Source organism: Corythoichthys intestinalis, chromosome 6 (genome assembly GCF_030265065.1).
Source record: "Corythoichthys intestinalis isolate RoL2023-P3 chromosome 6, ASM3026506v1, whole genome shotgun sequence".
NCBI lineage: Eukaryota > Metazoa > Chordata > Actinopteri > Syngnathiformes > Syngnathidae > Corythoichthys > Corythoichthys intestinalis.
In genome coordinates this window covers 32229706-32242688 of record NC_080400.1, presented here as the reverse complement: position 1 = coordinate 32242688, position 12983 = coordinate 32229706, and the positions used below count along the sequence as shown (strand labels likewise).

The following is a 12983-nucleotide window of genomic DNA, read 5'->3' as shown; positions in this document are numbered from 1 at the left end:
CCAGGCGGCAACCTAGTTCCGGCCCATACCTAGACAAAACAATAGAAGAAAAATTCTTTGAACGAAAGCGGTACGGTAGATAAACACCCATTTATGAGAACAAAGAATAATTATGTGCAATGATGTGAAATGAACAGAACTCAGCCTGAGAATACAAAACCTTTGCAGTCCAGTATGTTATTTTCAGGTCAAGACTTACCCATTTTCAAGTTTGGGAATGTAAAATGTACCATTGAATTTTCCATTTCCAAATTTTAAAACACGTCAATTTTTACCCAAATACAAGGCTTAAGTACTAATTATATCTATATTTAAGCTATGGTTAAAAAAAAAAAAAAAAAGTTATGTCTATATTTCCTGTTTAAATTTTCAATCGAAATATGTGTTCTTATTTTGAAATGCGACAGAGAAAAAACTTCTCTTCCGGTTTGGAAGAACGCGTGTTTCTTTACAAAGGAAGTTAACCAGGTTCTTTTCTTTTTGGGTGGTTTGTTTCTCGTGTATCAAAATGCATATAGTTCTTCATAGACTGCATCTTTAATCAGTTCGGACATTGCCAAATGGGGGGCTTTGCGGAACAAGCTACCTCCATTCTGGAGCAAATGGCGAACAAGGTTGCCGTTGAAATTAAGAACATTGTCATTTCCTCCAACATTCAGCAAGAATTTTTTACTTTCGACGAAGGAAACACTCTAATTTCATCGCAGGATTTGGTAAGTTCTATTAAGTTTTTTGTAGTTTTTTTTTTTTTTTATCGTGGACATTTGACACAGAGGAGCTATCTCGCCTAGCTAATGTTAGATGTAGCATCCAAGTTTAACTTACGAATGGACGCTCTATAAGTATTTCATAGATGAAATCCGTCAGATTACGTTGTAAATGTCTGGTAGAAACAAAAAAAAACTAAAGCTGAACGCGGACTAATTTCATACAAGAACGTTAGCCACGTTATTAACCAATTGAGAAGTTACTACACGAAATCTCTGAAAGGTAATCACGGCGCTAGCAGGTATGACTGAGCAAATGCTCCCACACCTGGTTTATTGTTATCTTTTGTTTCAGCGTGATCTTTCATCTGAATTCTACAGAAAAAAATATTTAACAGCCGTAACTTAAATCACCCCAATAAAAACCTTCCGCCCGCCACTGGCATGTGTCACAGTCAACTCCGTCCTCTGACAAACACTTAACAAATATATGATCCCATTGTTACTAATCTTGGATAAACCGGCAGTTTGCGCATTATATAGACCTTTAAAGCAACACTAGGTAACTTTTCAACCTTTAAAAAATATCGTCATAACACTTGTGATAATATGTCGACCGACAACTAGTTCAATGACACCTCTGGATCGGGTCTGTATCGCTTTCACCTGCACTAACTAACTTAGGGGGTTGGCTGGAACCCTGCCACAGAAAAAAAACCTACAAATGTGCTCACTGCTTTACCGCATACCATAGACTTCATAATATATTAGCCGGGCCGATTAATTGGGGGCCTATCTCAGTCAAAGCTGAACGAGTGGAAACACAAAGAGCTGTTTACGTTGAAAATTCTTGTGAATAAATGCTGAAGTCCCTGAATTTTTTATAGATATGGACGTAATACAGTCTCGAGTCTTGGTTAAAAGGGGAAAAAAAACTAGGCAGTTAGCATTCATTTTACGTAAATATGCCAACTGTGTTGTTAGTCTTTAAGCCATTGCGGCGGCACCATATCACCACAAAGAGCTTTTTACGGTGAAAATTCATGTAAATAAATGCGTAACTCCCTCAATTCTTTATAGATATGGATGTAAAACAGTCTCGATTCTTTGTAAAAGAGCAAAGAACCAGGCAGTTCGTATTTATTTTACGTAAACATGTCGAATGTGCAGCTAGTCATGAAGCCACTGTGGCGTCGCCTTATCACCACAGAGAGCTTTTCACGTTGTAAATTCTTGTGAATAAATGCTTAAATCCCTGAATTCTTTATAAATATGAACGTAAAACGTCTTGATTCTTGGTTACAAGCAAAAAAAAAAATCCCTGAATTCTTTATAAATATGAACGTAAAACGTCTTGATTCTTGGTTACAAGCAAAAAAAAAAACGGGCAGTTAGCATTTATTTTACATAAATATTGCGAATAATGATGCCAATGCCGGAGCAGTTAATTTCTCCCATTGATTTTTTTCGCAACGTTTCAAAATGCATGCGTGGTACAAAAATATAATAATTACCTTGAATCCTCGAACAAATCACTCCTGAGACAATCCTTCCTGTTTGTATGTGGTGTGGCTTTCGTATTTTTCAACCTAAATCCGGCGTTGGATCGCTGCATCTGTTTGAGAATAACTGCGACCGACTTCGGCCGACTCAAGGGAGGGTCCTGGATTTCATTTCAACCAAGACTGCGCAAACAGATTAACCAATGAATTTTCTGCTGAAACAAGCACCTCTTGGCCCTTTGTGGAATTGGTTTGACACCCTTGTTATACGAGTTTGCGGTGGTCCTCATGGGAAACGTAGTCTTCCTTAAGGCAAAACACCGTTATGTCCCCTGGCGTCGCTAAAATCGTTAAAACACAATCTCCCGTATTATTTTGATACATGTTTTCACAATAGTGTTTGGCGCTCTAATCAGTCAATTACCTTGAGGTGTCAATAAAGTCCTTTTGTTACTCATCAGTTGATCCATCATATTGAAGCATTCATGACATTGCTGGTTCAAGAGGCTGCCAATGACATCTGCCAGCTTTTCTGCGAATGTTCCTCTTTGCTGCGCTCGCAAGTAAGTCATGTTGATATTTCATATTTTGGCCATTCATTCAAGGATTTACAAGCTGCATTGTGTGTGATTAAAAGTATAGGTTATCAGGTAGGCTGTGTTTAGTTTTTGAATTTATATTTCACAAAATAAGATTTTAGTTGAATATTTCCTTTCTAAAATTGTATTTTTATTTGGCTTCTGAGATGGCGTAAGATTCAAAGCACACTGTCTGCGTGGTCATATTACATATTACAATTCTACATTTAACAAAATCTAAACAGCATTACGTCCTGTGTGCATGTGATGCACAGGGGGAGGCGCAGGTGGAGGAACTGAAGAATAGGTTGGATGTGGCAGAAAAGTCGCTGAGTATGATCTTGGAAAATGCTTGTGCTGTCGTAGTGGATACGGAGGCACAAGAGGGTGGAGGAGTGGCGGAAATATTGCAATTAGAGACACAAAGCACAGGTGACCACCAGTTCTTCATTGTTGATATAATTTGACTTTTCATCCAGATGTAGTGATGTGTTGTTATGTACAGTGAGCCCCTGTTTGACTATACATAAACATAAAATCAAAAATGTCATTCAAACAGTGAAAATATTTTAGTCAGGAAAGTAGTGGCTACTGGCTACTACTTTTTTGTTCTTCCCCGGATTGTGACGTCGCGACCAAGTATAAATTTATTTGATATTGGTCATGTTAGGTGTCTTAACATAAAGTGTTTCCATATAAAGTGAGGAGCAGAAGTATTTGCACCCCTCGTGATTTTGCAAGTTCACCCACTTAGAAATAGGTAGAGGTCTTAAATTTCAATCATAGATGCATTCCCACTTACAGAGACATAATCTATAAAAAAAAATCCGGAACTCACATTGTATGATTTTTCAATAATTTATTTGTTTTATTGGGGTTCATAAGTATTTGTACCCCTGAGAAAATCAGTGCTAATATTTAGTGTAGAAGCCTTTGTTTGGAATTGCAGAGGTCAGACGCTTTCTGTAGTTCTTCACCGGGTTTTCACATATGGAAACAGGGATTTTGGCCCATTCCCCCACACAAGCTTCTCTAGATCTGTCAGGTTTCCGGGCTGTAGTTGAGAAACACAAAGTTTCTGCTCCATCCAAAGATTTTCTCTTGGATTGAAGTCTGCAGACTGGCTCGGCCACTCCAGAACCTTGATATGCTTTTTACGCAGCCACTCCTTGATCAGCTTGGCTGTGTGCTTTGGATCATTGTCATGATGGACAATGATGATGAAATTGTGCATCCAGCTTTCTTCAGGTCATTTACCAGCTCCTGCCGTGTAGTTCTAGGCTGAGTCCTCACTTTTCTCATCATGAGTGATCCAACACGAGGAGAGATTTTACATTGAGCCCAAGTCCGTGGTAGATTATCAGTCATGTTTAACCTTTTCCCATTTTCCAACAATTGCTGCAACTGTTGATTTATTCCCACCAAGCTGCTTTCCAATTGTCCCAAAGCCTTTTCCAGCTTTGTGGAGCTCTCTGGTCTTGGACATGGTTGGATTATGACTGACTGTGGGATGCACAGGTGACAATAAAGACCTCAAACGAGTGGTGGGCAGGTGGTTACTCATGGGGTAAAGGTGTACTTTTTAAGGTAGACGGACAACTGTTTGAGTGTCTTTATTTTTGCTGATTCTCAGTGGTACAAATACTTATATACCCCAGTAAATTACAAATGTATCGAGCAATCATACAATGTGATTTCCAGATTTTTTTTTTTAGATTATGTCTCTATAAGTGGAAATGGATCTATCTATGAAATTTCAGACCTGTATCTATTTTCTAAGTGGGTAAACTTACAAAATCACAAGGGATGCAAATACTTCTGCTCCTCACCGTATTTTTCGCCAATTTCATGACGAACTTACTCTCACTGTACATGTTTTTTCTCCCCCGTGGTGAGACAGTGACTCTTTTACATGATTTTCATTTGCAGCCATGCCCGGAGAAGTCGAAAAGTCGGCCATCCTTGATGTAACACCATATGAGGTACTCCAAACTTCCCTACAGCACCAGTGTGTTTTCATTGCTAGATAACTGACCAATCTTTGAGTAGTTTTATCTTAAAAGCATCCGTTCAAGTTAATAATTCCTCCATTTCTAAGTTAAATGAAAAGTTACTCAGTAGAGTAGAGCTCTGACACCTGTTATTATCCAAAAGGTCTATTAAAGCCCTATATTTGGAAATATTTTTTTACCTATTAACTTTTAAATTTAGTCTGAAAAATATTTCTATAAAATATTTCTATGAAATATTTTTACTTCATTATGTGTTTATCAGGACATGCTATTAGAACCAACACAGATCATCATTGTTGACGAGATGCCCTTAGGTTCTGACCAGCAGGAAACTAAATCTGCCCCAGATGACCACCACGTTGACGTAGACTTTGAGGTTTGTAGTAGTGTCAGATCATTCTATTGATTATCTTCCTATTTGAATAGATTAGAACTTTGTCATCGCAACAAGTACAATGAAATTCTAATTAAGTCATTAAGAAATCAATTTTATTCTCATATCGAAACAGCTAGGACAGTTGCCACGTTTACATGGAGCCAAATATTCCAATTACAATCGGAATATTTGTTCAAACCGAATAAATGTGTTCCATATAAACACCTCATTCGGAATGAACAGGCCCAAACCGAATGGAATTTCATTCCGATTCACAGGGGTGGAATATTCCTTTTCCCAAACCGATTAGGAGTAAAATTATATCATGTAAACAGGGAAGCGGAATGGTGTCTGGTTGCGTTCTTTCTGCACATGCTCCGTACTGACGTCACTTTGTGATGTAAGTAACGTCACTTGCAACATGGCTTCCAAGCACAGCGCACTTAATTGGAGTCCGGCGGAAAGATCGTATTTAATTTAAACTTTAAAAGAATTGAATATAATTGCTCGCTTAGACTGGCGTAAAACGAGGAACAGTGAACTATTTAAAAAAGTTTACGAGCGGTTACACGAAGCCGGAATAGACTGGAGCGTTGACCAGATTAGAAACCGGTGGAGAACCGGCTACTACAAGGCAAAAGAGCAAAACAGCAGAAGCGGATACGACCCCACAAACACAACAAGTGGGTTAAAGTTAAAACAGCAGCACTCCGACGATCGATCTCCATGTTTTGCAACGTGACGCTTTGTTTTGATTAATCTGCGCATGTCAGACGGCAGTTGTCAAACGTCCTTTCGGAATAAAGGCAGTCACATGTAAACGCTGGATCGGAATAGATGAAGTGACATGTAAACAGCTGATCTGAAATTTCCATTTGGAATGATTTGAATCGGTATGAATAAAAGTCAGCATGTAAACGTGGCTAGTGATTCCCCACCACTCCTGGCAAATTATTATATTTGCATCTATGTATTTTAGTTTCTCTCTGCCAATTCAATGTTATTCTATGCTGATATTTCTAATGTTATGTCTCTTGGCAGAGACTGGAATATGCCACCGATGCCGACCAAACGAGCCAAACTAAAAGCAAAGAACCAGACGGCCATCAGCTCAATACTCTTCAGGTGCGGCCCCGACTTGAAAAGAAGTTCATGTGCTCACTGTGCGGATGCAGCTTCCCCCTCCAGCGTAGCCTCAACGCGCACATGCGGCAGCACACAGGTCAGGGTCAGCACACAGGTCAGTGCGTTTATTCCTATGTTGCAGATATTTTACTTAACTCTTAGATCACATCAAGCTTTTTTGAACAATGTCCAAGAATTTAATTATTACATTTCTCTTCAATGCTAGACTTGAAGCTACAGTAAGTTTGTGCACACCTAGCTTGGCTAAAAAGAACAAGCAGGGGGTCGACGTAGGCTTTGTGGAGCTTGGTAGCTGCTTCCCCAGTTGCTGTAATGGCAACCCTCTTTATTCAGGGGAAAACAAAAGGATGGGATGGGCAGGCAGGAAAGCAACATTGAACACAGAATAGAATACATAGATCACATGGGGGCCACTTGGCAGTGTTTAAAGGAAAGGCTGACAAGACAACTTTATCTAGTGACTACCTAGGTAAGTGTAAATGTTAACTGTATGCACAATGGTTCTAACAATCACAAAAAGACCTGAACCCCTAATTGGGCACTTATTTACCTCATCGGTTGTCACTTGCCACATTTACATGGAGCCAAATATTCCAATTACAATCGGAATATTTGTTCAAACCGAATAAATGTGTTCCATATAAACACCTCATTCAGAATGAACAGGCCCAAACCGAATGGAATTTCATTCCGATTCACAGGGGTGGAATATTCCTTTTCCCAAACCGATTAGAAGTAAAATTATATCATGTAAACAGGGAAGCGGAATGGTGTCTGGTTGCGTTCTTTCTGCGCATGCTCCGTACTGACGTGGTGACGTCACTCGGTGACGTAAGTAACGTCACTTGCAACATGGCTTCCAAGCACACGCACAGCGCACCCACACAACTTTTTAAATGAACGGCGTATCATTCTGAAGTTTTGTTTCCACTCGAAAAGTTAAAACAGCAGCTGATCTGACGATCGATCTCCATGTTTTGCAACGTGACGCTTTGTTTTGATTAATCTGCGCATGTCAGACGGCAGTTGTCAAACGTCCTTTCGGAATAAAGGCAGTCACATGTAAACGCTGGATCGGAATAGATGAAGTGACATGTAAACAGCTGATGTGAAATTTCCATTCGGAATGATTTGAATCGGTATGAATAAAAGTCAGCATGTAAACGTGGCTATTGAGAGCACTAGATGTCCAATCCATTTTGACTAAGGGAGAGTATCAGCAAATGACTGCTGATTAATTTATATATAGTATGTATTTATTCATGAGAATTATATAAAAGTATTTTTTTTTTTTTTTAAATTGTAATATAAGTGAGACCTGGCGTCCATATACAGTATGTGAACATAACTTTTTGGCTTACACCAAAATGTTATATATTTGCCTACATGACTCAAAGTGTAAGTTCGACGTGTGTGGACGCCAGATCTTGATGTTGTTTTTCTACATTACAAAAAATAGTCACTTCACTTAGGAAGGATGAAAATTTGGTCTTATATCATTTGTCACTGTGTAAATGCAAAAGGACAGTGTATAAAGTTAGGTTTCTTAAAAATAAAGCTTTTCCAATCTAACCCCTTAAGCACTATATTTGCAAAATTGTGACAAGCAACATTGCTGACTTTTAACAAGCCAGTGTTGCAAGTATGGTGCCTCATGTAGTTACTACTTTGATCTGGGGATGACAGATCATCACTGCACTGTGACTTAGCACACCAAAATGTTATGACCATGTACTATGTGGATGCCAGGCGTTAGGAAGGGCAAATCTAATCAAAATTGAAGCAAAAAACACATTTTTATGTTTTAATAATGCTGCCTTGAATAGGTCACAGATTTTAAAATTGATCAAAATGTCCTGAAAAATCTTTAAAGTATAGGTAATGGTGAACGTTAAGGTCCTTAAATTAAGGATCAAAGTTTCTTTAGTTCGTTAAAAAAAAATCTGTACATTTGATCAAATTGCTATTTAAAAAGTATGGATTTGCACAGAATGATCTGAAGATCTAGAACAGCGGTGGCCAATCCTGGTCCTCGAGAGCCGCAATCCAGCTTGTTTTCCATATCTCCCTCCTCCAACACACCTGAATCAAATTATCAGAATTGTTATCAGGCAACTGCTGAGCTTGCTGATGAGCTGATCATTTGATTCAGGTGTGTTAAAGGAGGGAGACATGGAAAACAAGCTGGATTGCGGCTCTCGAGGACCAGGGTTGGCCACCCCTGATCAAGAATAACCATTCAGTTTTCCTTTTTGTGTTTCTATGTTGACAAAAAGCAAAATAAAAGGAAAGTTGTTTGAATTTATTTTTAAAAAACAAAAAAACAACAACAACAAAAAACAATGCATATACATTTTTATTCATCAGCAATTGTGTTTTCAAACCAAAGGGGCAAGTTTCACTCCATAGAAATTCTCCTGTCTGTTACCTGGTTAACTGTGTGGCCAAGGTGTTAATTTTGATCAAAATTTACTAAGAACCCATAGAATTGTGCTTCCTAACATCCACAGACTCACTAGTTTGTGTGACTCTTGAGACTATTTCTGGTGTTTTCCAGGCAAGCGTGCTCACACATGCAACACGTGTGGTAAGGGCTTCACACTCAGGCAGATCCTGCTGGACCACCAACGATTGCACAACGATGATCGACCTTACAAGTGCACGCAGTGCGACAAGAGCTTCTACCGAGTGAACGGCCTGAAGATGCACAAACGCTTGCACGCCATTCGGTGCGTACGCACCGGCGAGCACCGCTGCCACGTCTGTGAGAAGAAGTTCAGTCTCCAAAGCAACCTACGGCGCCACATGCGCATCCACACGGGTGAAAAACCTTACTGCTGCGACACGTGCGGGAAGAGTTTCAACCAAGCCGACACGCTGAAGATTCACCAGCGGATCCACACTGGGGAGCGGCCGTTCATATGCGAGACCTGCGGAAAGACTTTCATCCAAAAGGGGACCCTCAAGGCACACACCGACGCCGCCTCACCTGCTTGTGTGGCATGCGGCGCTGTGGCGGCTTGCGCCGATGCAATGCGCATCCACATTCAGACTCATGCTGACGGCGTGCAGTGCGCCTGCATGCTGTGTGGCCACTGGCTGACCACGGTGGCAGAGTTGCGCTCGCACCAGCAGGAGCACCAAACGGCGACTCGGGCACACGGCTGCACCATGTGCGGGAAAAGATTCATGTCGGCGAGTTACTTGAAGATACACCTCCGCCTGCACACTGGAGTCAAAAAGCCCTTCTCCTGCAACGTTTGTCTTCGCACATTTTCACAGCTCAGCAGCCTCAAGTTGCACCAGGTTTTTTTTTTGTTTTTGTTTTTTGTTTTTGAATTATCAAGTCTTAGATTTACTGGGTGTCTCAAAAATATTTACATTGTCATGTTTACATCAAACAAATATCACGGGCATTTAAAAAAGGAAACAACAGGTTGCTATCAAAATCTACCATTAGAATAGTGTACGTTAGTTCACTGGCTGCATTTGACAGCGTTAGACATCCAATTCTTTTTGATTGGACTAGACGTCTAACACCGTCAGTGGCACTGAAACTGGATCATTCACAGTCAGTCCTTTATGGGCATTTACAGGTCACTTCCTGTTCATTTTAGGGTATTTAAAGGTTACTTCCTTTTGAATTTTAGTCACTTCCTATTCGTTTGGGGACATTCTCAAGTTTCATCCTGTTCAGTAACCCAAAATCAACAGGAAGTGGCCTGTAAATGCCCCAAATTTGACCTGATGCCTGGAATATGCTGCCACTGACAGCTATAGACATCCAATCCGTTTGAAGTGGGAGGGATGGAAGGAATTAACGAATGTACATTCACTACCTGTCTGCCACCCTCCTTCAAATGGATATGAAGTCTACCAGTGACAAACTTTCCAATTCACAGCTGAAGGATGAAAATAGCTTATTTTTCTGTTCAGTTTTGTAGGATACCCTAGAATGATTTCCTGACCCATGTATTGGTAACTGTTATATTGCCAAATTGTGACATCATTGTTATCGTTAACCTTGTATCGTATCGTGAGCTACACAGAGGTTCCTACCCCTAATGTAAACTACACACCGCAATTTTTGGAGAAATTGTCTCCTCGCACACAAAATTGCAAATCATAATAACCATTATGTGACCAATTTCGCAAGTGTTCAATGTGTGCATCGCCTGTGACACTGCACACATCAAGTCGGTAGTCAAATACTTGCCAGATACTCTGATTTCTCGTTTAAAATTTTGGTACTCGGTCCAAATTTGTTTTCTAGTTGGTGAACTTTGCATTGAAGGCGTGCTGCATGACGTTGGGCAACTGCGTTCGAGCATTTTTTGGACTTTTGTATGAAAGTAAATGGCATCTCCAGCCCCAAAACGAGAACGATATGAAATGTTTGATATAAAATGTCAGATTTTCACATTTTGTCTTTTAAAAAAAAAAAAAAAAAAAAGTTATTTCAACAAGAATTGGCCAACTGACTGACCTATGAAATAATGCAAGAATTTGGGGGATACCCTGTATTTGCTAAAACTGGCTATGAGAGGAAAATAAGCAGATCTCGTGGGTTACACTTCATTTGTCGCCCACAATGCATGTTTAATTTTTTTTTTTTTCCTTTGTAGGAAATACACATAGGTGAAAAGCCTTACTCTTGCGATAAGTGCGGCAAGTCTTATAGCGATGTGAGCCTCTTGACGCGCCACAGGTGCAACATCAATGCTGAGAAGGTAAAAAATAAATTAAAATGTGAAGTTAATTGAACATCTTAAAAATGGTTGTTCACCTCAAAATTTGAATTTAGGTCCATTTAACTCCTTCATTGCCTTTCAAGGGTAATGGACATTCATTCAGTTTTGATTGGCCCTTACCAGTTAAAATGAATTGGACTTCTAATGCGTTCTAACGCATTTCCTCTTAAGGTCCTAAAAAATATGAAATTTGCTTTCCAGGGAACGGTCATGGACGAGAAAGTGTACACTTGCGAAATATGCAACAAACACTTCAAGCATGCCCCCAACTTGATCCGCCACCGTCGAATCCACACCGGCGAGAAGCCGTACGTCTGCAAAGTGTGCGGCCGCAGCTTCAACCAGAGCAACAGCCTCAAAGCCCACCAGCTGACCCACACAGGCCTCAAGAGGTTCATCTGCGGGAGCTGCAACAAAGGCTTCAGTGACAAGAGAAACCTCAAAAGCCACAAATGCAGCTATTATTTGACTGCCTGAATGGATAAGCTAAACTCATTGGCTAAATGACAGTTTGCACAGAAGAGAAGCATTCTTCTCTGGGTTTATTTTTTCAAGCTAAAATAATGCACAAACTTTTTAATGTGTATTGATACTACTGAATGAGTAGAGTTGAAATCTGAGACCTAACCCTGCATATTATATTGAAAAGTCTTTTCTTCACATTTCATGTCACTACAAATACACCACTTTATGTGATCCACAGGTGGCAGTAGTGTTCAAAGGACGCAGCAAGGTCATTTACACCGATGTAACCCATTCTTTACGAGCAGAGGAAAATTAACATCAGAAAAATCTCTTGGAACACGACCAAACGAACATTAAAATATGTATCCTGAACTCACAAAAACATTGTCTCAATTTACTCATGAGGTATGGACTCTGAAATAAGCTGCTGTTAGTTAAACAATTGCTATTCTTTGATGTCATCTATTTGGAAAAACAACTGTTTCGCTTGGCACTATACATTGCTGGCATCGATAGAGGAACAAAGATGCAATGCCTTTAATGACTTGACAACCAGACGGATTTCCTATACATTAAATTGAATTATTCCCTGTGTCATTGCTGATAATCTAGTAACTGGTCGATAATGACATATACAGTCAAAACGGGGCGTGACCAATCGTGGCGACTGTTGAAGAATATGTAAATCTTTTATAATGACAAGTGTTGCAGCAGGTCAACAAAATGCTAACAATCTGCTGTTCTCTGCATTCTATTTTTCCAACGCTTGAGATACTGTTTAAGAGAAAGTTTAAATTCATATTTCTACACATCAAGCAGTTTTTGTTTTCAAACTGACTGCAAGGAAGCATATTTTTAAGGGGAGGTGGTGGTCCTGGGACACAGCCCTGTGGTGCGCCATTGACATTTACTTGATGAAATATTTGACGAAAGCTTCGGGTTTTGTCTTAAAGCAACACGAGGTAACTTTTCAACTTTTATAAAATCTTTTTATAATATTTGTGATATGTTGACTGACAACTAGTTGAATGACACCTCATTTATATCTTGAGGTCTGTACTGCTTTCACCATCACTAATTTACTTTGAGGAGGGTGACTGGTACCCTGCCACACAACAAAGGAAGGTGGCAGGAACCCTGCCACACAAAAAAGTACAAATTTGCTGACTGCTTAACTGCATATGTCACTTCCCCCTTTCATTATAAAGACTGAAGTCGATGCGAACACTTTCGCGTAAATTCTGCAAAGATGGCAGAGCAACAAAAAAGACATTTTTGTATTTTTGTCACAGGACAAAAAAGGGAGGCTAACAGGGATAAAAGGATACTCAAGAATAAACATTGGCCCGGCTTTCACTCGATGGCGTGACGCTCCGCCCCCTTACTGAATTCGTCAGCGTTGACAAGTTTGGGTGTGGTGGGGGGGTTAGCCACAGAAAGCCACAC

At 39.9% G+C, this 12983-nt stretch overlaps 1 protein-coding gene across 1 annotated transcript in view; it reads left to right on the top strand.

Annotated features, from left to right (window-relative positions):
• The window catches only part of si:dkey-182i3.8, a 33226-nt gene extending 20323 nt beyond the window's left edge, over positions 1 to 12903 (top strand). Inside the window, exons 7-16 of the mRNA XM_057839427.1 lie at positions 169 to 172; positions 519 to 713; positions 2671 to 2772; positions 3063 to 3219; positions 4717 to 4769; positions 5062 to 5175; positions 6217 to 6415; positions 8879 to 9627; positions 10947 to 11051; positions 11274 to 12903. Coding sequence (XP_057695410.1) covers positions 169 to 172; positions 519 to 713; positions 2671 to 2772; positions 3063 to 3219; positions 4717 to 4769; positions 5062 to 5175; positions 6217 to 6415; positions 8879 to 9627; positions 10947 to 11051; positions 11274 to 11549 — 1954 coding nt within the window. The 3' untranslated portion in view covers positions 11550 to 12903. The remainder of the gene's footprint in view (positions 1 to 168; positions 173 to 518; positions 714 to 2670; positions 2773 to 3062; positions 3220 to 4716; positions 4770 to 5061; positions 5176 to 6216; positions 6416 to 8878; positions 9628 to 10946; positions 11052 to 11273) is intronic.
• The last annotated feature ends 80 nt before the right edge of the window (positions 12904 to 12983 follow it).